Source organism: Protopterus annectens, chromosome 9.part0 (genome assembly GCF_019279795.1).
Source record: "Protopterus annectens isolate FY-2018-M chromosome 9.part0, PAN1.0, whole genome shotgun sequence".
In the NCBI taxonomy this organism is placed as follows: Eukaryota; Metazoa; Chordata; order Ceratodontiformes; family Protopteridae; genus Protopterus; species Protopterus annectens.
In genome coordinates, this window is record NC_056743.1 from 926,455,417 (window position 1) to 926,480,061 (window position 24,645).

A 24,645-nucleotide genomic window follows, 5' to 3' on the forward strand; every position below is an offset into this window, starting at 1 on the left:
TTTGATTGATATGTAGATGCATTTGACTTGCGGACCATGTGCCCTGAATACATCTTCCTGCCATATGGGCCCCCCAGGCATAATCTGATGCATCTGTTGTCAATGTCTGCCTGGCTGTGGGTAAGGTGAATGGCTGTCCCGTGTTGTGGTGACAGGCTTTTGCCCACCATCGAAACTCCTGTTGCAAGCAGGGAATGAGTGTAATTATTGTTTCCAGGCTGTGGCAATGTTGAGTCCAAACACTTTTTAGATACCAGTGAAGTTTCCTCATATGCAGTCTTGCATACGGAATTAGCAGAATGCAGGATGCCATGAAGCCCAAAGCCTGCAGAATTTTTCTTGCAGATAACTGGGTCTTTTTTGCCAACATTTTGAAATAAGCAGTCAGCTGTCTGTGTTTGTCTGGCGTGAGATAAGCCATCTGGGCAGTTGTATTTAAGCTTGCACCCAGGAATATTATCTCTTGAGAGGGTACGAGTTTTGATTTCTTTTCGTTTACTGTGTACCCTAGACTTGTTAGTGATCATTTTACAAACGCCAGATGCTGTAGTAGAATGTCCTTGTCCTCTGCTTGAATAAGGCAGTCGTCCAAGTAAGGATATATTTGTACTCCTCTTTGTCTGCAAAATGCAATCACTGGTGCCAGGCATTGTGTGAAGACCCTGGGCGCAGTAGATAAGCCAGAGGGCAGTGCAGAGAACTGTTACTGCACTGAGCCAGCTATAAATCTGAGGTATCTTCTGCATGATTGTCTGACTGGGACATGCAGGTATGCCTCTTTTAGGTCTAAAGTCACAAGTCAAGCCTTCCTGCCCAGCATGGGCAGAAGCTGCTGCAGAGTTAACATTTTGAATTTTGGAATATCCAGGAATGTGTTTAGGATAGACAGGTCCAGTATTGGTCTCCAGGCTTTGTCCTTTCTGGGCACCAAGAATAGCCTTGAGTAGAATCCTAGTCCCTGCTCTTGCTCTGGCACTAGCTGAATGTATCTCATGTCCATGAGGGATGAAACTTGTTTTTGTGCCTCTGCCCATTGATTGTGTGGCAGGTCTGGCATACCGTTTGGCCTTGGCAGGGTGTGAAAGTGGAACATGTAGCCTTGTGATACGATACTTAAGACACATTTGTCCTGGGTGATCACGTGCCAATTTTGTTGAAAAAGTGCTAGTTTTCCCCCCAAAGGGGCTGCCAGAAGATAAGTGCTTGGTGCTGGCAGAGGAAAGTCATTGAGACTGTTTCCTGCATGGCTGTGATTTTTCCTCTCCGCTTTTGGAGGTAGAAGCACCCAATTGTTTAGGCCTGTATGAGCCTTGGGGTTGTGATCTGCCTCTGGGGTGTCTGTATCTGCCTCTTGTGGCCTGTCTGACACTGGAAAGGACCAATTCTTTGTAGGCCAGTTCCTGATAAATCTGGGAGACTGTACCTGCAAGAAATCCTTGACTGTTTGCATAGATTTAGCTTTATCCTCCATTTTCTTCAACACCTCTTCTGCTTTAACACCAAACAAATTATCATGCTGTAATGGAGCATCTAATAGTTTTACTTTAACATGATCAGGCAGATTCTGTTCTTTTAACCAAGCATGCCTCCTAATGACAGAACCTGTAACAGCGGCCCTGCAGGAGGCCTCTAGAGAATCAAAACCACATTGCAAAGTATGCTTTCCCACTTGTTCAGCTGCATGCAGTAAATCCTGCATTTCCTTGTTTTCTGCACATTCTGAACTTGTCAACATTTTCTGTTTAAGCAGTGACATAAGGTATTGCTGATATTTAAGCATATAAAACTGGCAATTTAAAGCTCTTACAGCCAAGGTAGCAGAAGTATAAATACCCCCCCCCCCCATCTGTCCAGGGCCCTAGAATCCCTATCAGAGGGGATAGGGTTTTTTGCAGTGGAAGCCTTGACCCCTTTGGGACCCTGAGAGATAGTTTCTGGGTCAGCAGCAGGGTTTTTATAAAGAAATTTATGTGAATCAGGAACCCTGTAGTATCTGTCTGGCTTAACAGGAGCTGGAGGTAAAGAGTCTGGAGACAGAGCGGACTCTGAGAATACATCATCTACAATGTCTAAAACAGGAGGGATAGCAAGGGGCCTGTGTTGAGGTAATAAAAGGAAGTCTCTGAGCCTTTTCTTGGATTCTAAGTAATCTTGGCTCTCCCAGTGGAAATGCTCCCTCATAGTATGCAGTGTCTCCCCAAAAGAATAATCCTCAGGAGGAGAGGCTGAAGGGATAGATTCTTCAGCATCAGAATCCTCATAGGGAGGAAGAGAATATTCCTGTTCAGAAGAGGAATCAGAGGAAATGGAAACCTGATCTGAAGATTCATATGCTATCTCTTGCCTATGCCTCTTATCAGGAGGGGGGATGGGAACCCCTGATCAAAGTAATTAGGTCTTCGGCCATTTTAAGCATCTGTTTTTTAGGCATGGAGGCCTGTCCAGGAGAATGCTGTACTTGTTTCTTTGTCTTTAGAGCTGCTTTAGTCTTTGCTTTTGAAGATGAAGTAGGTTTCACATATAACTGAGTAGGCCTGAAAACACACTCAGAAGCCGATGCCTGCTCAGCGGCTCCGGACCCATCTGAGGGAATAGTTTCCGAGTGTCCACTACCTTCAGTTTCCAGAGGCCTAGTCAGCTCCACGTGGGAGTCGGAAGCGGCCTGTGGCTCTGAGGTAGCGGGCATCAGGGGCTGCAAAAGCGCCTCACTGAGAACCGGCGAACCGGCGTGAGGCCTAGCAGAAGCCTCGTCATCAGTTTTGGAACTCGGATGCATGCCCTTTTCTTTTTCTTTGCACTTTTTATAAACTCCGGTAGTCGGTTGTTCCGATGGCATTATATAATTGAATCTTCTGCCAAAATAATGAAATGCAAAATCATACCGACGCTTAATAGTGCGTTGGTTAAATCTAGCACAAAACCGACAACTAGCAATGTCGTGGTCAGGGCCTAGACAAGGAATACAGTGAAAATCCTCATGAGGTATTTGTTTCCCACAAGAAATACAATTATTAACTTTTTCTGACATCGGTCTGGAGCAAGATAAAAGTTTCCCCAACGGGGTACTTAGCTTTAATGAAGACTTTGGATCTGAAATTCAAATTTGAAAATTTCAGGAGTCGGCCGACCGGCACTTGCGAACTGCTTTTGCTTCGGGCACCGCGTGGCAAGAAAGACTGAAGAAAATGGTGTCAGCTGCATCTTTTATACCCCTGGCGTACTGACGTCAGGGAGGAGGTGACAGCAACCGATGCCGGACCTAGACTTTGGAATTCAGGCCGACTGCGGGTATCCTGCCAGCAGGATAACCCAATTGCAATGACTGCAACAGTGAAACACGAACATCTAATACACTTTTAGAATAACAGACACTAAGCCTTCAATCGGCAACTCCCAACTTAGAAGGATATAAGCTACCTGTTCTGCCAAAAGAGTGCAGACCACAAACCTTCTTAATGTAAAACAATTGGTCTGAAGCCCAAGTGCTTCAACCAAGGGCTTAGAATAACTGTTACAATTTAATCAGGCTACTGACAAGTGTAAAATACTATGCCCAGCCCTATTGTGGGTGGCTACAACACCCAGCCTTTACTGGCCAGTGGACAATATTCAGGTCACTGTTACTCAACAAAACTCCTTACCTGCCACTGGAGGTCATGAGTCCTATCACAGCAAGCCATCGGAGTGGCTTTAGGTTATGGTAACCTAGAGGCACCCAGTCTCTTGACACAGAGTAACACATGTGACCAGCAGACAAAAGGAAAATATGCATTTGCTGTACTGTGAAGATTAAGTATTTATGATTTCTAAATACTATATCAAAATGATTTGTTTTTCTAGGAACTGCAATGAAAAAATGGAATACATTGTTCTGTGCACACCAAAGCACCCAGATGCTTACAAAATGAACATAAATAAAGTTAACCATTGCAAGTCCACTGAAAGAAAAACTGACATTGAGTACATTCTGCAAAAAAAGTTTGTAGCACATGTACTGCATTTGCTGGCTCCAGGAAAAAGAAATGATGGGAGTTTTGAGATACATTATCTGTAGTATATTGCAATTCTTTTGGATAAACACAGGATACCTAACATAAAACTACAAAAAGGGTCATCATTTCAGTAATTCTGTAAATTTAGGTGCAACAGACTTGGACACAGAGCATGAGTATACACACTCTGAGTAACACAGTGACAGATTATCAGCAGTCTTGCATGGAGTAAATAAAATATAAAAGCTTATTTTAATACTAGGCTTAGCTATGGCTAAGAGAAAAAATCTTGACTCACAAAATTTCTTTTTCACATGAGCTATTATGATATTACATGAAACAGGGTTAAGATTTTTGAGTAAATCCACAATTTTCCTTTACCATCCTGACAGTGGATATGCTATGAGAACTGGAAATAGCAGTGCATTTAATTGGGTCTATATTACATATCCGAATGCTTAAATGTTTGAATCTCTAAAGATTGACCTTTAGCGATCGAACATTTAAATGTTCGAAAATGAATAAAAATTTAAAAAAAAACTAAAGGGTATAAGCAGGGGGGCAAGCCAACCTGCACTCCCCACACTACTTAAATATACCAACTCCAAGATCACGCTACAGTGTAGGGAATGGGAAATTTCCCGTTTCCGCACTGTAGTGCACTGAAGTGCGATCTCAGTGTTGGTATATTTAAGTAGCGGGGGGTGAAGGGGGCTTGCCCCCCTGCTTAAACCTTTTCCTTTTCTTTTTTTTTTTTTCTTTTCTTACAAATTCAAACATATGAATGTTCGATCGCTAAAGGTCGATCTTTAGTGATTCGAACATTTAAATGTTCGGATATGTAATATAGACCCCATTTAATTAATCAGAGCTGCTGGAAAGACTAGGCCTGCTCATATATTCATGGTAATGGGCACAACTGTCTTTCAACATGCCTTCACAAAGTGGAGAGGAAAAAAAGGAGATATACATAACTCCATTACCAGGTGAAATGTACAGAGCTTGAGGAAAGCTTCCCTGACTTCTCTGTACAACAAAATATAGACTGAGGGTTAGTCTGACACATAACGTGATGAAGGTTAGAACACTGCCACGGTCCATACCTCTCAAGACCTTAGAGCTACAAATCTGGACAACACCATAAATAATGGGGGGACAAAGGCCCAAAAATAGGGACAGAATTTTAATATTGCTCTTACAAACTTAGAAAGTTGATAGAATAACAAGTTTTACATTAGCATGTCTGCCATTATTTTCTAACTTCAATCCGCAATGACATGCCAATGATTTGTCAGAAAACCAAAATTGTATGAGGAAAAGATCAAAAAGCTGAGACAAAAATCAGAACATTCTGCAAAATTCTGGACAGCTGAGATGTATACTGCCACCATTCCAGACTCCATCCAAACTTGAGTCTTACTTATAATACAAAGGGATTTTGTTTTTTTGGCTAAAGTTAAGCTCTAATCAGGTAAAACAAGACAAACTATTATACTGAAAGGATTTCAAAGAGTACAACATTTTTTATGTTTACAGAGATAGCAAAGTATAAAATTATGCTTATGCTAATCAGAAGATTCTATGTTTGACTCCTGACTAACTAGCAATTGTTAATCTGAAACATACAAAATTGGTGATTTTGTACAAAAAAGTAACATTTAAATTATGACATCTTTATTCAAAGTTGATTTGTCAGGAAAATGCAGATAATATTTTGATATGCGTATTTAACAGTTCACAAGAACAAGTTAACTTGAGCTTCATAAAGAATTTTAACAATGAACTTATAAGAAACTGTATGGAAACCCTCATTCATGAAAAGGGTGGTAATCAATAAGTATCAATAATTTGTGGTCCGTTTCCAAAAGAATTAAAGTATTACCACTTGTAATTAGTATATTATGACTACATCCAGATTACTTTTACTCATATGTATGCATGTGAATTTTCACCAAAGAAGTTATTTTTCTGACGTTACATAGGACTACAAAAGGTTACTACATTTTGTGAAGAAAATTTATATTTAGACTGTTTTACATATGTTCAGTAATATGTTGTTACTGACTTTTAAATCATCCTGTGGGTGTAAAAAAGTTACTAGTTAAAAAAAACACAAGGATAGTGGTGGTGGAGTCAGCAACAATGGAAGTGAGTGTATTGCTAAGAGAAATGACATGAATATCACTCAAGAGGTTTAGGCACAGATTTAGTCTTAGTCTGAGGTACATGTAGATTTAAACATGAGGGCATTCTGTCAGTTATTATTGTGAGATTCTGAGACAGGAGGTACTGACATTGCTTGCAAAAACTGAATATAATCCATCAGAGACAGGTGTGGTATAAATGGCATTTTTAAGTCTCTGCATCAAATGGATGGGCACCTAAGACATACGGGGGAGCTTTAAGGGTTGGAGTTTGTTCCATAGGGAACATAGCTATCTTGAATGCTTAGCATGGTTTCTTTAGTTTATAGACAAGAGATTAAATATGCTAAACTGGGAAATTACCAAAATGTTTCCACACAGTATGTGTTTAAGTTTCAAAATAAAGTTTACAGATGGCTCATGACTGACAGCACTAAAACATCAACTTGAAAAGTAAAGGTTCATGTTTATCACAGCAAGATATATGACCATCTGAGTAAACAAACAGTAAAAGTTACTTGTGTTACCTAAGACCCAACAATCAGGTTTTCACTTGTATAGAATGTAATGCTCAATGGCTGTGGAATACAGAAAATGGGAGAACACTGCCAACAGCTTTACAGATATGACCTACATATTATTTGTAACTGCAAAGCAGGAACATGGGATTAGGCAGTAATGGATTATACACTTGATATACAAACCAAACTTAATATGGTTTACACAAAAAGAAGATATTATGTCAGTATTTTTATTTAGTTCAGAAACAGTTTAACAGATTACTTCAGGATTTTAAAAATCTTGTTTCTTGTTTAGAACATTCAGATCCTGTGTCCTAGCTGAAATAATCACTTCTGTAGGGAATTTTTAAAATCTCCCAATTTATTAAATGGTATGTGACTAAATGTTATGCACAAATTCTGTTACATAAAGGAACATGGCAACAATGCCTTTTACTGAAAACTGGTTCAGAATGTGCAGAACAATATTGTGTATGAAACACAACATTTTGTCTCCTATAGACATGTAACAAGAGAAACAGATGAACATCATGAGTTCAATTCCTGGTAACAAGAAAAAAAAATCAGGACACTCCTTTGTTGCCATGGACTAACATAACTATCCATTTTTAATTTATCTTATATTGTAACTATTTGTAAATACATCATAGAGTAAGCTGGGCTTATGTTTGAAATATAATGCACCATATTCTTGCTTTTAAATGAGACTGTTATACGTCTCCTGTATATAACAGGTATACATAAAATGATTCTTATGAAACATTAAAGTTGGATATGTCACTAGGAAGTATGAAGTGCATCTTAAGAAACTCATTCTCATGGACCGCCATTGATATATATCACATACCCACACAAAGCCATTATCCAACTCACAGTTAGCCCCCTTGATCTCTGTGAGAGAAATGCTTTACTACCCTGCACATGCTCAGACATGCAATATCAATGAATGTGTGTGTGGGCTGATGAAAGCACCATTTTGCTGCCTGGATATATCCGGTACATTTTCATAGTACTCCTCTGAAACAGCCAGCAAGATGTTTATGCTAAGTGCCAACGCAGTTATGAGTAAGAAGGATCACCATCTCAACTATACTGTTATACTGCGTCATCTACCAAACACCTCAGCAGGAAAAGGTAATGATAGGTTATTAGCAGTCACATGACAAATGATTAGGAAGAACCGTCCTAAACAGCGGTGTGTGTAGCAAATGGCAGTGACAGCAAGGTATCGATATCTGGTTATCAACTATGGTCACAATAAGTGGCAGCGTTAAACAAACTAAAAATAACACATACAGTGTTCTATCAGGCTATGCTGGTTACTATATTTTCTAGTCCCACTGTGTATAGCATAACATTTCATTACAAGACAGGAAGGAAAGTGTTGTGACTCACAGTTGTCATCACTTGCAGAAGGAACAGGGGTACACAATAACACAAGGCTGTCAGCACAAACTGAGTGGAGGAAACATCATCACAGGGATTACATGCAGGGGCTACACACACTACCTGGAGGGATAAATGGCATCAAGGATCATTTACCTCCTGTGACAGGAAGAGGATGCCACTATGTGACCTTGATTTGGTGTCACTTTGCAGCAGGACATGGCATGGTTCAAGACCTCCCAAGGCAGGAATGATGTCCTATTTTGTGACCTGTTTTTTTTTTTGCTGAGGAGTTCCACTCTTGAAGGCAGGTACTAAAATTGTTCAACTAACATAGCAAATACACCTGCAAAACATATCTACTGCTCTATCATGCACCTGCTGTCTGGGATTATTGCCAGAAGAGAAAATGCACACTTAACCAGTGAAATCAAACTGCTAGAAAAACTTTCACAAAAACATTTCATCTTATTTATCAAGGTTAACAAAACAAAAATGTCCATTTTACATAAGACCCTGCTGATCTTTTACTCTCCAGCCTCCTAGCATCTATACATAACATGACAGGATACACTGCTGTAATGCTGACTTTGATGAAATTCAATGCAGCTACAACTTGTTAAAATGTACTCACCTCATCAGTTTCACTGCAGCTAGTAACTTCTAGTTCTTTATTTTTGCCTAGTTTCATCTTGACAGAATATGGAACCCAAACATTCTTTAACTCCTCAATGGATGTACTGAAATAGAAACCATCATCACCACAGAGCTCTTCCCTGAAAAGTAAACAAAAATTTTAAGAAGAAAAGTCAGACACCATACAAAGACATACAAGACACATCAACACGCCTCTGAACTGTCCCTTTTTTCAGGGACGTCGCTGAATTTGACTCAATTTTTAGCTCTGTCCCTCTTAAATCCTCCTAAAAAGTACAGTTGTGTACACTTACCATAAATGTAGATGTTCGAGTGTCTTCACTGTTGCAGTCATCACTGTGGGGTTCTTCCTGCCGGCAGGCAGTCCTCGGTCGGCCAGAATTCCCAAAGTCTGGGTCCGGCGTCGGCTGTTCAGTCATGCTCCCTGACGTCAGAGCGCCAGGAGTACAAAGCTGTCAGCCGACGCCATGTTCTTCAGTTTTTCTTGCCCCAGATGTCAGGTGCCCAAAAGTGTAGGCTAATAGTAAAACAAAATGTAACATACAACAAACCCCATACCCTGTAGCAAATACACCTCAGAAGAAGGGTGAAGTAGGAAACCACACTAATGAAAGTATAAGAGGGGACAGGAGGGTGGGTAACCCAGACTGCAACAGTGAAGACACTCAAACATCTACATTTATGGTAAGTGTACACAACTGTACTATGTTCATCATGTTTCACTGTTGCAGTTATCACTGTAGGGCTGAATCCCAAAGCTGAGATAAAGGGTGGTGGTTATAGATTAGAAGGGGCGGCTAGAAGGCCCTGCAAGACTGCAGTAGCAAAGCCGGCCCTAGACTTAGAGTAAAGAGGGAGATTATAGTGCTTAGAGAAAGTATGCACTGAACTCCAAGTTGCAGCTTCCAAAATATCTTTGGTAGGTACTCCCCTGAGAAAGACAGCTGAACTAGCAGCAGCTCTGGTAGAGTGAGTGCTAATTTTTCCTGGGATTTGCTTTCCATGATGAGAGTAACAAAATCTGATTCCATGAGCAATCCATTTAGAAATGGTCTGTTTTGAAATAACTTTGCCTTGGGAATTTGTTGCATAAGAAACAAACAGTTGCTCTGTTTTCCTGATATCCTTGGTTCTGTCCAGGTAAAAACGAAGTTGCCTGTGTACATCCAAGGAATGCAAGATCCGTTCCCCCTTATTTTGTGGATTAGTGAAAAAAGTTGGCAGGTGAACAGTTTGATTTAAAGCCACTTTGGAAACCACTTTAGACATGAAAGTAGGATTAGTCCGTAAAGACACCCTATCTTGGTGAAAAATAAAATAAGGTTCCACAGCCATGAGTGTTTGTAACTCCGAGACTCTCCTGCTGAAGTCAAAGCCAATAGGATAGCTGTCTTCTATGATAAATACTTAATATCAGATGTGGCAGCAGGCTCAAAAGGAGGCAGAGTGAGTTTTTCCAGAACATAGTTGAGGTCCCAGGCAGGAATGGGTGGTGTCCTAGGGGGCCTTAAATTCTTTGCTCCTCTGAGACATTGTTTCAGAAGTGGATGCGAAAAGATTGGAGGATCTGTATTGTAATGTGCAGAGATAGCTGAGGCATGTATTTTTATGGAGGAGAAGGATAAACCCTTATCTAGCATGTCTGTCAGGTAATGTAAAATCAATGGGATGTTAGGAATGAGAGGATCCGAATCCTGAGCATGCATCCAGGTGCAAAATCTCTTCCATTTACCTGCATAAGATTTTCTAGTGCTAGGCCGTCTGGCTTCTAAGATGACATCCATGACCTGTTTGGGAAGTGTAGGATTAAACATACACCCTGAACTCACCAGGCTGAGAGTTTTGATATGAGAGTGCAGAACCTGACCCTGGTGTTGGGACAAAAGATTTGGAATCTGAGGTAAAATCCAAGGAGGCTTCTGGGATAGACTCATCAGTGTTGAGTACCAAAATTGACGAGGCCAATTTGGGGCCAGTAAAATCATCTTGGGTTTGTCCTGCTTGATCTTTAATAACACCCGTGGAAGAAGAGGTAGTGGAGGAAAGGCATACCCCGAGAGGTTTCTCCAACTGAATGAGAGAGCATCCACTTTCCATGATAGTTTGTGAAATGTCCTTGTGCAAAAAATCTGTAACTGGTGGTTGAGGGGCGATGCAAATAGATCTATGTTCGGGCAGCCCCAGGCTTCTGCAATCATCTTGAACATTTGGGTGTCTAGCATCCACTCGTGTGGGTCTGACAGGTTCCTGCTCAGGCTGTCTGCCAGAATATTTTGTTTCCCTGGCAGGAACTGAGCTTGCAGATCCACTTTGCAAGCTAGAGCTGTGTTCCATAGAGTCATGGCTAGTCTGCAAAGGGGGTAGGAATGTGAACCCCCTTGCTTCTTTATGTACCACATAACTGTGGTGTTGTCTTCCGTATCAGTAGTTGTCCTGGCTGTAGAAGATCTCTGAAAGCCAAGAGGGCATTCTGTACAGCTAACATCTCTTTTAAATTGATATGTAGGTGCTTCTGATCCTCTGTCCAAAAACCTTGCAGGTGGGCTCCCCATGTGTAATCCGGGGCATCCGTGGTTAACACTTGGCTGGCTGGAGGCAGACTGAAGGCTTTCCCTTTGTTGTGAAGACATGCCATGGTCCACCAATGGAATTCCTTTTGTAGGCAAGGCAAGACAGCAATCTGTGTGTCTAGACTGTGGCAATGCTGGGACCATACACTTTTTAGGTACCATTGTATTTTTCTCATATGTAGCCTTGCATTTGGTATGAGAAGGATGCAGGAGGCCATGTAACCCAAAGCCTGCAGGAATTTCCTTGCAGTTAGCCGAGACATTAACGCCAAGGTTTTGAAAGTTGAAGGCAGCTGTAGTTGTTTTTCGGATGTCAGGAATGCCATCTGGGTTGTTGTGTTTAGAAGAGCACCCAGAAAAGTTATCTGTTGTGTGGGTGTCAAATTTGACTTTTTTATGTTCACAGCGAATCCCAGGTGCTTGAGTAGATTTTGAACAAATTCCAGGTGCTGGAGTAAGACATCCTTGCTGTCTGCTTGAATAAGGCAGTCATCCAGATACGGGTAAATTTGAATTCCCTTGAGTCTGCAGTAAGCTACTACTGGTGCCAGGCACTTGGGTAAAGACCCTGGGCGCAGTAGACAAGCCAAAGGGCAGCGCAGAGAATTGGTAATGTTTCGAGCCGGCCTTGAACCTGAGGTATTTTCTGCACTCCTGTCGGATAGGGATGTGTAGGTAAGCCTCCTTTAAATCCAAAGTCACCATCCATGCATTTTTGCTCAACATTGGCAAGAGCTGCTGCAGAGTAAGCATCTTGAACTTTGGTATCTCCAGGAAAGTATTTAAGACTGACAGATCCAGGATGAGTCTCCATGAATTTTGCTTTCTGGGAACTAGAAAGAGCCTTGAGTAAAAACCTTGGCCCGTCTCTGATTGTGGACCCAGTTCTATGGCCCTCATAGCCATGAGGGATCCCACCTGGTTTAATGCCTCTGCCCATTGGTGTTTTGGTAGGTCTGGCCATCCGTTTGGTCTTGGCAAGGTATGAAAGTGGAATTTGTAACCTCTTGAAACTACATCCAGAACCCACTTGTCTTGGGTTATGTAAGTCCAATTTGGTTGAAAAAGAGAGAGTTTTCCTCCTAGAGGGGCTTCCAGAAGAGAAGTTCCTGGAGCCATGCAGGGGGAGTCATTCAGCCTGTTTTCTATAAGACTGAGGTCTGTCCTCTCCACCCTTGGGGGTGGAAGCACTCCACTGTCTAGGTCTGTAAGAGGTCTGTGCTTGGGCCCTCCCTCTGGAGAGTCTATATCTACCCCTCTGAGGTCTGTCCGAACTGGGAAAGGACCAATCTTTAGTTGGCCAATTTCTGCTAAATCTTGGGGGCTGAACTTGTAAGAAATCCTTAACCATTTGCATGGATTTTGCCTTATCCTCCATTTTCTTTATCACCTCTTCAGCCTTAGACCAAAACAAAACATTATGCTGAACAGGAGCATCCAGTAACGTTGCTTTCACTTGATCAGGTAAATTTTGTTCCTTTAACCAAGCATGCCTTCTAATGACTGCGTCAGTGGCAGCCGCCCTGCATGAAGCCTCCAAGGCATCAAAACCACAGTGCAAGCCATGCTTCCCCACTTGCTCAGTAGCATGCATCAAATCGTGTAATTCTTTATTATCTGTACATGCAGAAATGGTACCTAGCTTTTGTTTCATAACAGACAGCAGGAGCTGCTGATATTTTAGCATATGAAATTGACAATTTAAAGCCCTAATAGATAAAGTAGCAGAAGTGTACACTTTTTTGCCCCATCTCTCCAAAGCTCTAGAATCCTTATCTGTCGGAATAGGGTTTTTAGCAGAGGCAGCCTTAACACCCTTAGGACCCTGAGAAATGGTTTCTGGATCAGCAGCAGGATTTTTGTAAAGGAACTGGTGGGAGTCAGGGACCCTGTAATATCTGTCAGGCTTAGCAGGGGCTGGAGGAAAGGAGTCAGGAGTTAAATTAGCCTCAGAAAAAGCATCATCCACAATATCCAAAATAGGAGGAATAGCAAGGGGTCTATGTTGGGGAAGAAGAAGGAAATCCCTAAGCCTTCTCTTAGATTCAGAGTACTCCTGTCCTTCCCAGTGAAAATGTTCCCTCATGTCATGTAAAGTTTCCCCAAAAGAAAAATCTTCAGGGGGAGAAGCTGATGGAATGCATTCCTCAGCATCAGAATCCTCATAAGGAGGGAAAGTATATTCCTGTTCAGAGGAAGACACTGAAGAAATAGATGCCTGATCAGAGGATTCATAATCCAATTCTTGCCTTGGCCTTTTGTCTGGAGGGGGATGTGAACCCCTAATCATGGTTAGTAAGTCCTCCGCCATTTTAAGCAGCTGTTTCTGAGATTTGGGTCCCGGATCAGAAGAGGCCTGGGCTGGTGTCTTTGATTTAGAAGGAGTCTTCGCCTTTGTCTTTGGCTTTGCCTTTATCAGAAGCTGTGTAGGCCTGAAAACCCCCCCGGAAGCCGGTACCTGCACAGCGGCTCCGGACCCATCTGAGGGAGCATTGTCCAAAGGTCCTGCAGCTGGAGTACTCAAAGGCCTTGTTGGCTCCTCTTGAGAGTCCGTTTTGGCAATCGGTTCTGAAATAGACGACGACAGGGGCTGCGAAAGTGCCTCACTGATTACGGCCGAACCTGTAGCTGGCTCTCCTTGTAAACCGTCGTCTGATTTGGACATCGGAGGCCTGTCCTTATCCTTGCGTAGTTTGTGAACTCCAGTAGTCGGAAGCGTGTCCAATGACATTTTATAATTAAATCGCCTGCCAAAGTAGTGAAAAGCAAAATCGTACCTCTGCTTAATAGTACGTTGGTTAAATCTAGCACAAAACCGACAACTAGCTACGTCGTGGTCAGGGCCTGAACAAGGAATACAGTAAGAGTGGAAATCCTTATGAGGTATTTGCTTCCCACAAGAAATACAATTATTAACTTTTTCTGACATCGGACTGGAGCAAGAAAAGTTTCAACGGGGTACTTAGCTTTGAGAAGAAGAAGTAAGTCTTCGGACTGAAGCACGAAAAATATCAGGAGTCAGCCGACCGGCACTTGCGAACTGCTTCCACCGCACGGCAAGAAAGACTGGAGAACATGGCGTCGGCTGGCAGCTTTGTACTCCTGGCGCTCTGACGTCATGGAGCATGACTGAACAGCCGACGCCGGACCCAGACTTTGGGATTCTGGCCGACTGAGGACTGCCTGCCGGCAGGAAGAACCCTACAGTGATGACTGCAACAGTGAAACACGATGAACATCTGTTGACCTCTTGCAAACAGGTGGTGAATTATATTAACCATATAATAACAATAATTATAGAGTTATAGACTTCTTTTACTTCAGAAAATGTATATTAATTCACATTCTGTTATTCTGGCAACAATCTCAAGTTAATAGTATTAATATTTTAAAAGTATCCCTAATAATTTCTGAAACTGTTCCTGGTTCTGTTGATAGTTGCCCCTAATTAGTTGTGAGCTATGCATATCAGAATCAGAAACAACAAAATGGTAGAATGAGTGACATTTTGCTGGCTTGCCTAGGACCAATGCAAACAAGATTTTCAACTGGGTGACAACCTATGGCAGACACAGGGGCTTCAACCTTACTGCTATACCTGTAGTTAATCCAAGACAAAAGATCTGCAGCTGAACTACAAGTACGGCATTAAAAAATCCTTACTGCCCAAGCATGACTACTTACCTTGCTTGATTCCTGCCACCAGTCTGCAAATTAGACAGCAAAAGCCAATGGGAAATGAATAATGGTAAAGAAAGAGAAAGGTTGACAGCAGGGATGTAGGAAGGGTCAAGAAACTAACACCATTTTCACAAACAGAAGTACAGAAGCCTTATGGGTGGCAGAGTGGTGCTGTGACTATAATTTACACTCACAGCAATTGCTTCTTCAGTTCAGTTCCTGGCTGGGGTGCTTTATGTGTGGATTTTACAAGCTCTCACTCTGTCTGCGTGTCTTTTCTCCAAGTGTTCCATCCCACATCCAAGACATACAATCCTCCAAACTGCATACAGGATAATGGAGTGTGTGCCCTGCTATAGAGGGAACCCGACCCAAAACTCATTTCTCTGACTGTATCCAGTGGGTAACTAGGAAGGCTCTTGCTCCTCTATGACACTGAAATGGATAAAAATGGGTACTGGAAAATGAATGAATGAAAGAGCAAATTTTTGCAACAGCCACTGGTATGACACTGCAGAAGCACTCAAAGCACACATTGGCCAGTACATTTCACAGTCAAGGACAGTGTCCATTCTCTCAAGGTTCAGCAAACACAGGCATGCTTTTAGGGGGCCTGGTGACTTTGCCCTCAAAAAACACTTTTGTTTCTAAACTGGACAACCAACATTTTAACCAGTTTCTTTGTCATCCATTATATTCTGTGCATGGTTCAGAGGCACCTCACAAACTATTTGTGTGCATGACTCTGGCTATTTCTTTTGTTGGTTAGTTTTATCTGTTTTACAATCCTGAGGTGTGATGTCCTGAGTTAAATGGATGTTGTTTGCATAATGCCCTTGTATAGCCTGGGTTTAGACATGCTACTCTACTTGCATTTTGTTATATGCCCTTGTTTCATCTGTGTTTGCACCAGACAGCAGCTGTGTGACTTAGGGCTGACAAGCTCTAATTTTGGGCCTAAAATCTGTGGCCGCTGTTCATAGTGAGAGGAATAATGGGTCTGCCCCTGCCTGCCAGAAATGACTGACATTTGTTCTGATTTTTTTCTTACTAATTTGGGATTTGATTTCCCCCTTGTTGCTGATGATGTTTGTCTAGCATATCAAGAGCTTGTGTTGACTGGCAATTTATAGTGCTGAGCTTTGTGTACAAGCTGTGATGATAGCAGGTACTGCCAGCTATGCCAGGAGAAATAGGGCAGTGGATGTGTAACATACGCCAGCACAGCTAGCTGGAATTTTGTAAAGAATTATATGTCATTTGTAAATTAAACTGATCTGTACAGCTGCTTGTGTTGAAAAATGTATTTGTAAAATTGCTTGTGTTAAAAATGTATCAATAGTGTGCCCTGATGGACAGAAAAGAAATACACATGTATTATTGTAACTGTTTAAATGTATACGTTTTAATGGAGGATACTGGAAGAGAAGAGGTTACATTTAGTCCCAGCTAACTTCGGAAAATAGTTGAAATTAAATTAGGCCGTATGGATGTTATGTTACAGTTCTGGTTCCAGGCAGAGACAAAACGTTTACACTAGGAAGCTTTCTGCATTGTCTTTGGGTGAGCTAATTGCCACTCTGGAAGGGTAGAGGTTTGAATTTGTTTTATGACTTCCATGAGCTGCAGCAGATCTGAGCAAAGCTCTATCTGTGTGCATGGTAACTCATAGGTGCTAAAATCTTGGCAGTTTCTAGAGTTGGTGATAGTGTGGGAAACAGAGTCAGATGACCAGATGTGATGTCATTCTATAAGCTATCCCAGAAACATTTTTAGATATTATAGGTTCATAGGTAGGTACTAGGCTATTGGCCCTAGAGCCTATACAAGCCTAGCCAAAAAGATACCTTGGCTTGCGCCATCCAAGAAAATAATTTTCCTGCGCCCCTGTCAAGCAGAGCCACAGAGTTGATCCCCGGCATGAATTTCCTAATTCCCATCCAATCATCAAGATTTTTCTTGAAGAGTGCTAATGAGGAGCTTTGTTTGATACAGACAGGTAGTTTTGTTCCAGAGTATGGGAAGTCTCTGGGACAGGAATCTATCCCTCCAGCGTGTTCTGTTAATTGTGGTGACAAGGTTTATATCCCTAGAGCATAGCTTGGAGGGATTTCTTTAAGTGGAGCATGTCCAACAATTCTGGGTTTGACATAGCTTTGTATGTTAGGCAGAGATCGCCTCTGAGTAGGCGATATGTGGCTGAGTAAAGCTGGAGTTTTTTTAAATGGTCTGCCTAGAGCATTTGTTTGAGGCCGGGAATCTTCTTTGTGAGGTATTTCTGTGGCCTTTCCAGTTGCTGTAGATGTCTTGTGAAATACATACCAAAAGGGGCATTGTACTCTATAATGGGTCTAATCAGTGACGAGTAGAGGGGAACAATGACCTCTTTTTTCCTGGATGAAAAACCTTTTGTGATAAGGTGTGCCACATAGAAGGATTTCCTGACTACTGTGGCGATGTGATTATCAAACTACTGTCCACCTGTGTTCCAAGGTCTCACCACATTTTCGGTGTTAAGTAGACTACCACATATGTGGTAGCTCATGGGTGCAGAGTTTTTACCAAAGGGGATGACAATGCACTTTTTGGCATTGAGCCTGAGGCCATGGCTTTGACACCAGGCATCTGTCTCAGTGAGGCCCATTTGTAGGATGTCTACATCACTAGGAGTTTCAATTATGGCTCCTAATTTGCAGTCATCTGTGAACTTCGACAGCCAAAGACCTTCTGTGTTAGTCTGTACTTCAGAAAAGTATATACCAAACAGGAGAGGACCCTGGAGTGAACCCTGTGGTACTCCACTTGTCACTGGTCTGAAGTCAGATTTGGAGTCTGCTACTTTCACAGTGTGGGTTCTGTCAGTGAGCTAGATGGCAACCCATCTTCTGACATAGGGATTTATACCTAGTTTATTGAGTTTATCTATAATTCCAGAGTGGGGGATGGTGTAAAAAGCCTTGGCGAGATCTAGATAGGCTGCGTGAACCACCTTACCCTCGTCTACGGCTTTGGGGACTGCTTCAAAGAAGTCAATCTTGATGATTGGATGGGAATTAGGAAATTCACCCCGGGGATCACCTTTGTGGCTCTGCTCGACAGGGGCACAGGAAAATAATTTTCTTGGATGGCGCAAGCCAAGTTATCTTTTTGGCTAGGCTTGTTTAGGCTCTAGGGCCAATAGCCTAGTACCTACCTATGAACCTATAATATCTAAAAATGTTTCTGGGACAGCTTATACAATGACATCACATCTGGTCATCTGACTCTGTTTCCCACACTATCACCAACCCTAGAAACTGCCAAGATTTTAGCACCTATGAGTTACCATGCACACAGACAGAGCTTTGCTCAGATCTGCTGCAGCTCATGGAAGTCATAAAACAAATTCAAACCTCTACCCTTCCAGAGTGGCAATTAGCTCACCCCAAAGACAATGCAGAAAGCTTCCTAGTATAAACGTTTTGTCTCTGCCTGGAACCAGAACTGTAACATAACATCCTATGGCCTAATTTAATTTCAACTATTTTCCGAAGTTAACTGGGACTAAACGTAACCTCTTCTCTTCCAGTATCCTCCATTAAAACATATACATTTAAACAGTTACAATAATACATGTGTATTTCTTTTCTATCCATCAGGGCACACTACTGATACATTTTTAACGCAAGCAATTTTACAAATACATTTTTCAACACAAGCAGCTGTACAGATCAGTTTAATTTACAAATGACATATAATTCTTTACAAAATTCCAGCTAGCTGTGCTGGCGTATGTTACACATCCACTGCCCTACTTCTCCTGGCATAGCAGTACCTGCTATCATCACAGCTTGTACACAAAGCTCAGCACTATAAATTGCCAGTCAACACAAGCTCTTGATATGCTAGACAAACATCATCAGCAACAAGGGGGAAATCAAATCCCAAATTAGTAAGAAAAAAATCAGAACAAATGTCAGTCATTTCTGGCAGGCAGGGGCAGAACCAATTTTCCTCTCACTATGAACAGCGGCCACAGATTTTAGGCCCAAAATTAGAGCTTGTCAGCCCTAAGTCACACAGCTGCTGTCTGGTGCAAACACAGATGAAACAAGGGCATATGACAAAATGCAAGTAGAGTAGCAGGTCCAAACCCAGGCTTTACAAGGGCAGTATGCAAACAACATCCATTTAACTCAGGACATCACAGCTCAGGATTGTAAAACAGATAAAACTAACCAACAAAACAAATAGCCAAAGTCATGCACGCAAATAGTTTGTGAGGTGCCTCTGAACCATGCAGAGAATATAATGGATGACATTCAGAAACAAAGAAACTGGTTAAAATGTTGGTTGTTCGGTTTAGAAACAAAAGTGTTTTTTGAGGGCAAAGTCACCAGGCTCCCTAAAAGCATGCCTGTGATTGCTGCACCTTGAGAGAATGGAGACTGTCCTTGACTGTGAAATGTACTGGCCAATGTGTGCTTTGAGTGCTTCTGCAGTGTCATACCAGTGGCTGTTGCAAAAATTTGCTCTTTCATTCATTCATTTTCCAGTACCCATTTTTATCCATTTCAGTGTCATAGAGGAGCAAGAGCCTTCCTAGTTACCCACTGGATACAGTCAGAGAAATGAGTTTTGGGTCGGGTTCCCTCTGTAGCAGGGCACACACTCCATTATCCTGTATGCAGTTTGGAGGATTGTATGTCTTGGATGTGGGATGGAACACTTGGAGAAAAGACACGCAGACAGAGTGAGAGCTTGTAAAATCCACACATAAAGCACCCCAGCCAGGAACTGAACTGAAGAAGCAATTGCTGTGAGCGTAAATTATAGTCACAGCACCACTCTGCCACCCATAAGGCTTCTGTACTTCTGTTTGTGAAAATGGTGTTAGTTTCTTGACCCTTCCTACATCCCTGCTGTCAACCTTTCTCTTTCTTTACCATTATTCATTTCCCATTGGCTTTTGCTGTCTAATTTGCAGACTGGTGGCAGGAATCAAGCAAGGTAAGTAGTCATGCTTGGGCAGTAAGGATTTTTTAATACCGTACTTGTAGTTCAGCTGCAGATCTTTTGTCTTGGATTAACTACAGGTATAGCAGTAAGGTTGAAGGCCCTGTGTCTGCCATAGGTTGTCACCCAGCTGAAAATCTTGTTTGCATTGGTCCTAGGCAAGCCAGCAAAATGTCTCTCATTCTACCATTTTGTTGTTTCTGATTCTGATATGCATAGCTCACAACTAATTAGGGACAAATATCAACAGAACCAGGAACAGTTTCAGAAATTATTAGGGATACTTTTAAAATATTAATACTATTAACTTGAGATTGTTGCCAGAATAACAGAATGTGAATTAATATACATTTTCTGAAGTAAAAGAAGTCTATAACTCTATAATTATTGTTATTATATGGTTAATATAATTCATCACCTGTTTGCAAGAGGTCAACAGATGTTCATCGTGTTTCACTGTTGCAGTCATCACTGTAGGGTTCTTCCTGCCGGCAGGCAGTCCTCGGTCGGCCAGAATCCCAAAGTCTGGGTCCGGCGTCGGCTGTTCAGTCATGCTCCCTGACGTCAGAGTGCCAGGAGTACAAAGCTGCCAGCCGACGCCATGTTCTCCAGTCTTTCTTGTCGTGTGGTGGAAGCAGTTCGCAAGTGCCGGTCGGCTGACTCCTGATATTTTTTCGTGCTTCAGTGCGAAGACTTACTTTTTCTTCTCAAAGCTAAGTACCCCGTTGGGGAAACTTTTTTCTTGCTCCAGTCCAATGTCAGAAAAAGTTAATAATTGTATTTCTTGTGGGAAGCAAATACCTCATAAGGATTTCCACTCTTACTGTATTCCTTGTTTAGGTCCTGACCACGACGTAGCTAGTTGTTGGTTTTGTGCTAGATTTAACCAAAGTACAGTTTTGTATCTACCATAAATGTAGATGTTCGAGTGCTAATACAGCTGCAGTCATAACAGATGGGTTGTCCTGCCATCAGGCGGGTCCTTGGTCGGCCGAATTCCAAAGTCTAGGTCCGGCGTCGGATGTCGTCGCTTCTTCCCTGACGTCAGTGTGGCAGGGGTATAAAAGAACCAGCCGACCCCATTTTCTTCAGTTTTTCTTGCCCCAGATGTCAGGTGCCCCCAAAAGGAAGGCAAAACATAAACTTATGTAATAATGCAATGCAATATAATAAAAAATAGTAGTTTGCAAGCAAATACACCATAAAAGAATACCCCAATCAGGTTGTATGAGGAGGTGTTTGTCATAAGGCCTGTCCCAAGAGGGGATGGAGGGAGGGAAACCTGGACTGCAGCTGTATTAGCACTCGAACATCTACATTTATGGTAGGTACAAAACTGTACTATGTTCATCGTGCATACAGCTGCAGTCATAACAGATGGGTAGAATCCCAAAGCTAAAAAAGGGGTGGCAGGAACTAGGAGGAGTAAGGATGCCCTGCAAGACTGCTGTGGCAAAGCCCGCTCTAGATTTAGAGTACAGTGAAAGGTGATAGTGCTTGGAGAAAGTGTGTACAGAACTCCAAGTGGCTGCTTCCAAAATATCCTTGGTAGGAACCCCCCCTGAGGAAAGCTGCAGAGGTAGCTGTGGCCCTTGTGGAGTGAGATCTGATGCTTGTAGGTACAGTTTTACCATGAAATGAGTAACAAAAGTGTATGCAGTGGGCTATCCATTTTGAGATTGTCTGTTTGGAAATAGCCTTTCCTTGAGCACCTGTAGCATAGGACACAAAAAGTTGCTCTGATTTTCTGAATGGCTTTGTCCTGTCCAAATAATAACGAAGTTGTCTGTGACTGTCCAAGGAATGTAGTAGTCTTTCCCCTTTGTTTTGTGGGTTAGGATAAAAGGTAGGTAAGTGGATAGTCTGATTTAAGGCTACACTGGATACTACCTTTGGCATAAAGGAAGGATTAGTTCATAAGAAAACTCTGTCCTGATGGAAAATGATGAAAGGTTGCACAGCCATGAGGGCTTGCAGTTCCGAAACCCTGCGTGCTGAGGTGACAGCCAGAAGAAAGGCTGTTTTCCATGGTAAATATTGTAGATCTGTTGAAGCAGCTGGCTCAAATGGAGGCGGGGTCAGTTTTTCTAAAATGAAGTTGAGGTCCCAAGCAGGTACTGGTGGCTTCCTTGGGGGTTTTACATTCTTAGCCCCTCTGAGGAACTGTCTTAAGAGAGGATGTGAGAATAAAGGAGGATCAGTGTTGTAATGTGCAGAAATGGCTGAAGCATGGATCTTGATGGAGGAGAAGGAAAGTCCACTGTTTAACATCTCCGCTAGGTACTGTAATATTTGAGGTAAATTTAGTACCCAAGGATTCTGGTCCTTTTTCTGATTCCAGGCACAAAACCGTTTCCATTTGGCAGAGTAGGTTTTTCTAGTAGAAGGCCTTCTGGCCTCCAAGATGACATCCTGCACCTCCTTGGAGAGGAGGGTCTGTTGGGAAATCAAGGAATCCTCCATGTGGCTAGATTGAGGGTTTTCAGCTGACTGTGAAGAGTTTTGAAGTTGTGCTGGGTCAACAGAAGAGGCACTAGAGGCAGGATCCATGGTGGGGAATGCGTCAGGCTGCTCAGGAGTGGATACCACTGTTGTCTTGGCCAGTCCGGAGCAATGAGAATCATCTTTGGCCTGTCTGCTCTGGCTTTTAACAGAACTTTGGGCAGCAGAGGAAGAGGTGGAAAGGCATAAACTGTCAATGTTGTCCAATTGAAAGAAAGTGAGTCCACTTTCCATGTCTGTGGATGATAGGTCCTTGAACAGAATATTTCCAGTTGGTAATTTCTGTGGGTAGCAAAGAGATCTGGCCTTCCCCATGCCTGGATTATCTTTGTGAAAACCTGAGGATGCAACTTACATTCGTGTGGATCTGTCATATTTCTGCTTAGGTTGTCTGCCAGCGTGTTTTCCTTGCCTGGCAGGAATTGTGCTTGAAGTTGGATTCGTAATTCCAGAGCCATGTTCCAAAGAGACATGGCTAGTCTGCACAGGGGGTATGAATGAGTTCCTCCCGGTTTGTTTATGTACCACATCACTGTGGTGTTGTCTGTCCTCATCAATAGCTGGCCTGGATGCAGTAGGTCTTTGAAGGCCATAATAGCATTTTGTACTGCTAGCATTTCCTTAGGTGCTTTTCTTTTTGGGACCATTTGCCCTGAATGCACTGATCTGTCATGTGCGCCCCCCAGGCGTAGTCCGAGGCCTCTGTTGTGATGATTTGATTTGCTTGAGGCATGCAGAAGGGGAGACCTATGTTTCTTTGGCATGCTTGAGCCCACCACAAAAATTCCTTTTGAAGACATGGAATGAGTGGTATAATTGTTTCCAAACTGTGGCTGTGTTGAGACCATAAGTTTTTTAGGTACCACTGAAGTTTCCTCATATGCAGCTTTGCACATGGGATTAGCAGGATGCAAGATGCCATGAATCCCAGAGCCTGCAGGACTTTCCTTGCAGTCAGCCAGGTGAAGGTTGCCATTTTTCTGAAGTACTGAGATAGTTGCCCTTGTTTCTCTGGCGTGAGGTAGGCCATCTGGGTGTTTGTATTCAAGCTGGCACCCAGGAAAATGATTGTTTGAGAAGGTATTAGTTTTGATTTCTTTTTGTTGACTGTGTATCCCAGAAAGTTCAACAACTTTATTACAAACGCCAGGTGTTTCAGAGGTATGTGCTTGCTGTCCGCTTGGATCAGGCAGTCGTCCAGATATGGGTATATTTGTATCCCTTGAAGTCTGCAGAAGGCAATTACTTATGCCAGGCATTTCGTAAACACTCTGGGCGCAGTAGATAAGCCAAAAGGCAATGCAGAGAATTGATAATGGGTTGAACCTGCAAGAAATCTGAGGTATCTTCTGCAATCTTGTCTGATAGGGACATGCAGGTATGCCTCCTTGAGGTCCAATGTTACCAGCCAAGACTCCTTGCCCAGCATGGGAAGAAGCTGCTGTAATGTGAGCATCTTGAATTTTGGTACGAGTAAATATGTGTTTAGGATGGATAGGTCCAAAATAGGTCTCCAATCTTTGTCCTTCCTTGGTACCAGGAATAGTCTGGAATAAAAACCTTGACCCTGTTCTTGTGCAGGTACCTCTTGAATAGCTTTCATGTCCATGAGAGCCTAAATTTGTTTTTGTGCCTCTGTCCTTTGATTTTGTGGCAGGTTTGGCATGCCTCTCATTTTTGGAAGGGTGTGAAAGTGGATTCTGTAGCCTCTGTCTATAATGTCCAGGATCCATTTGTCTTTTGTAACAATATGCCAATTTTTTGAAAATAATGCCAGTTTTCCGCCTAAAACTGCTGCCATTAAAGCTTTGCTTGGCATGCAAAGGGGAAAGTCATTGTGTCTGCTTTCTGAATGGCTGTGATCTATCCTCTCCACCTCTTGGTGTAGGTGCTTGCCATTGTCTAGCTCTGAATGATCCTTGAGCTTGCCCTCTGCCCCTCGGGCGCCTGTATCTACCTCTTTGAGGTCTGTCCGTGGCTGGAAAGGACCAATTTTTTGAAGGCCAATTTCTGCTGAAACATGGAGGTTGTACCTGTAGGAAATCTTTCACTGTTTGCATTGATCTTGCCTTTTCCTCCATTTTCTTTAATACCTCCTCAGCTTTAACACCAAACAATACATCTTTTTGAAGAGGTGCATCTAGTAATTTAGCTTTGACATGATCTGGTAAGGTTTGCTCTTTGAGCCAAGCATGTC

General features: G+C 42.4%; 1 protein-coding gene across 1 annotated transcript in view; it reads right to left on the reverse strand.

The window, feature by feature from the left end:
* The window catches only part of PAN2 (poly(A) specific ribonuclease subunit PAN2), a 1,212,755-nt gene that overhangs the window by 334,907 nt on the left and 853,203 nt on the right, over positions 1–24,645 (reverse strand). The window contains exon 17 of the mRNA XM_044083667.1: positions 8,678–8,819. Coding sequence (XP_043939602.1) covers positions 8,678–8,819 — 142 coding nt within the window. The remainder of the gene's footprint in view (positions 1–8,677; positions 8,820–24,645) is intronic.